The sequence below is a fragment of the Suricata suricatta genome, unplaced genomic scaffold, assembly GCF_006229205.1.
Source record: "Suricata suricatta isolate VVHF042 unplaced genomic scaffold, meerkat_22Aug2017_6uvM2_HiC HiC_scaffold_21904, whole genome shotgun sequence".
Taxonomy (NCBI): Eukaryota; Metazoa; Chordata; class Mammalia; order Carnivora; family Herpestidae; genus Suricata; species Suricata suricatta.
Window position 1 is genome coordinate 1 of NW_021866998.1, and position 853 is coordinate 853.

Below are 853 nucleotides of genomic sequence, written 5' to 3' on the forward strand. Positions count from 1 at the left end.
AGTTGGGCCGCGCGGGCCGGGATCGGCGGCCCCTGCGGGGACTCCGGCCGCTGCCGCCCGCCGCCTCCCGCCGCCTCCCGCCCCCGTCCGCAGGCCCCTTCCTGCCTCCCTCCAAGCCGGGGCGGTTTCGCCGAAACCCTCGCGCCCCGGGCGGGTCCGAGGGCAGAGCGAGGGCGGGGCGGACGGGAAGGCCGCGGAGCCGGAGGGGGCGGGACCCACCGCGCGCGCGGGGCTTGGACGCCCAAGGGGTTTCCAGCGACGAGGGCGTCCTTCCTCCTTCCCCGCAGCGGCCATACAGGCCACCCGAGCCCTCATGGTGGTGTCCCTGGTGCTGGGCTTCCTGGCCATGTTCGTGGCCACGATGGGCATGAAGTGTACAAGCTGCGGGGGCGACGACAAGGTGAAGAAGGCCCGGATAGCCATGACCGGAGGCATCATTTTCATCGTGGCAGGTGAGCGGCAGGTCCGAGGAGGGCCCGGGCCGTCCCCTGAGCCCTGGCGTCGGGGTGCGAGGCGCCAGTGTGGGGTCTCCTAACCTGAGAGTCATTCTTTCCCCCAGGTCTTGCTGCATTGACAGCTTGCTCCTGGTATGGCCACCAGATTGTCACAGACTTTTATAACCCGTTGGTCCCCATGAATGTGAAGTAAGTACGAGAGCCCGACTCCTAAGGGGCGGCAGGTCTGGCTCCCCTCCAGGAAAGGCCGGTTTCTGACCCCCACCCCCTCTCTCCATAGGTACGAGTTCGGTCCCGCCATCTTCATTGGCTGGGCCGGGTCTGCCCTGGTCATCCTGGGGGGTGCGCTGCTCTCTTGCTCCTGTCCCGGGAGTGAGAGCAAATCTGGGTACCGCGCA

The 853-nt window shown here is 68.2% G+C and overlaps 1 protein-coding gene across 1 annotated transcript; it reads left to right on the forward strand.

The window, feature by feature from the left end:
• Nucleotides 1-93: 93 nt before the first annotated feature.
• Nucleotides 94-850, forward strand: LOC115284827 (claudin-7-like; the record flags this gene model as incomplete). Its single annotated transcript, XM_029931308.1, has 3 exons — nucleotides 94-452; nucleotides 560-644; nucleotides 736-850. Coding segments are annotated over 3 exons (559 nt in total), but the record flags the coding sequence as incomplete, so codon positions are not given.
• Nucleotides 851-853: the final 3 nt, after the last annotated feature.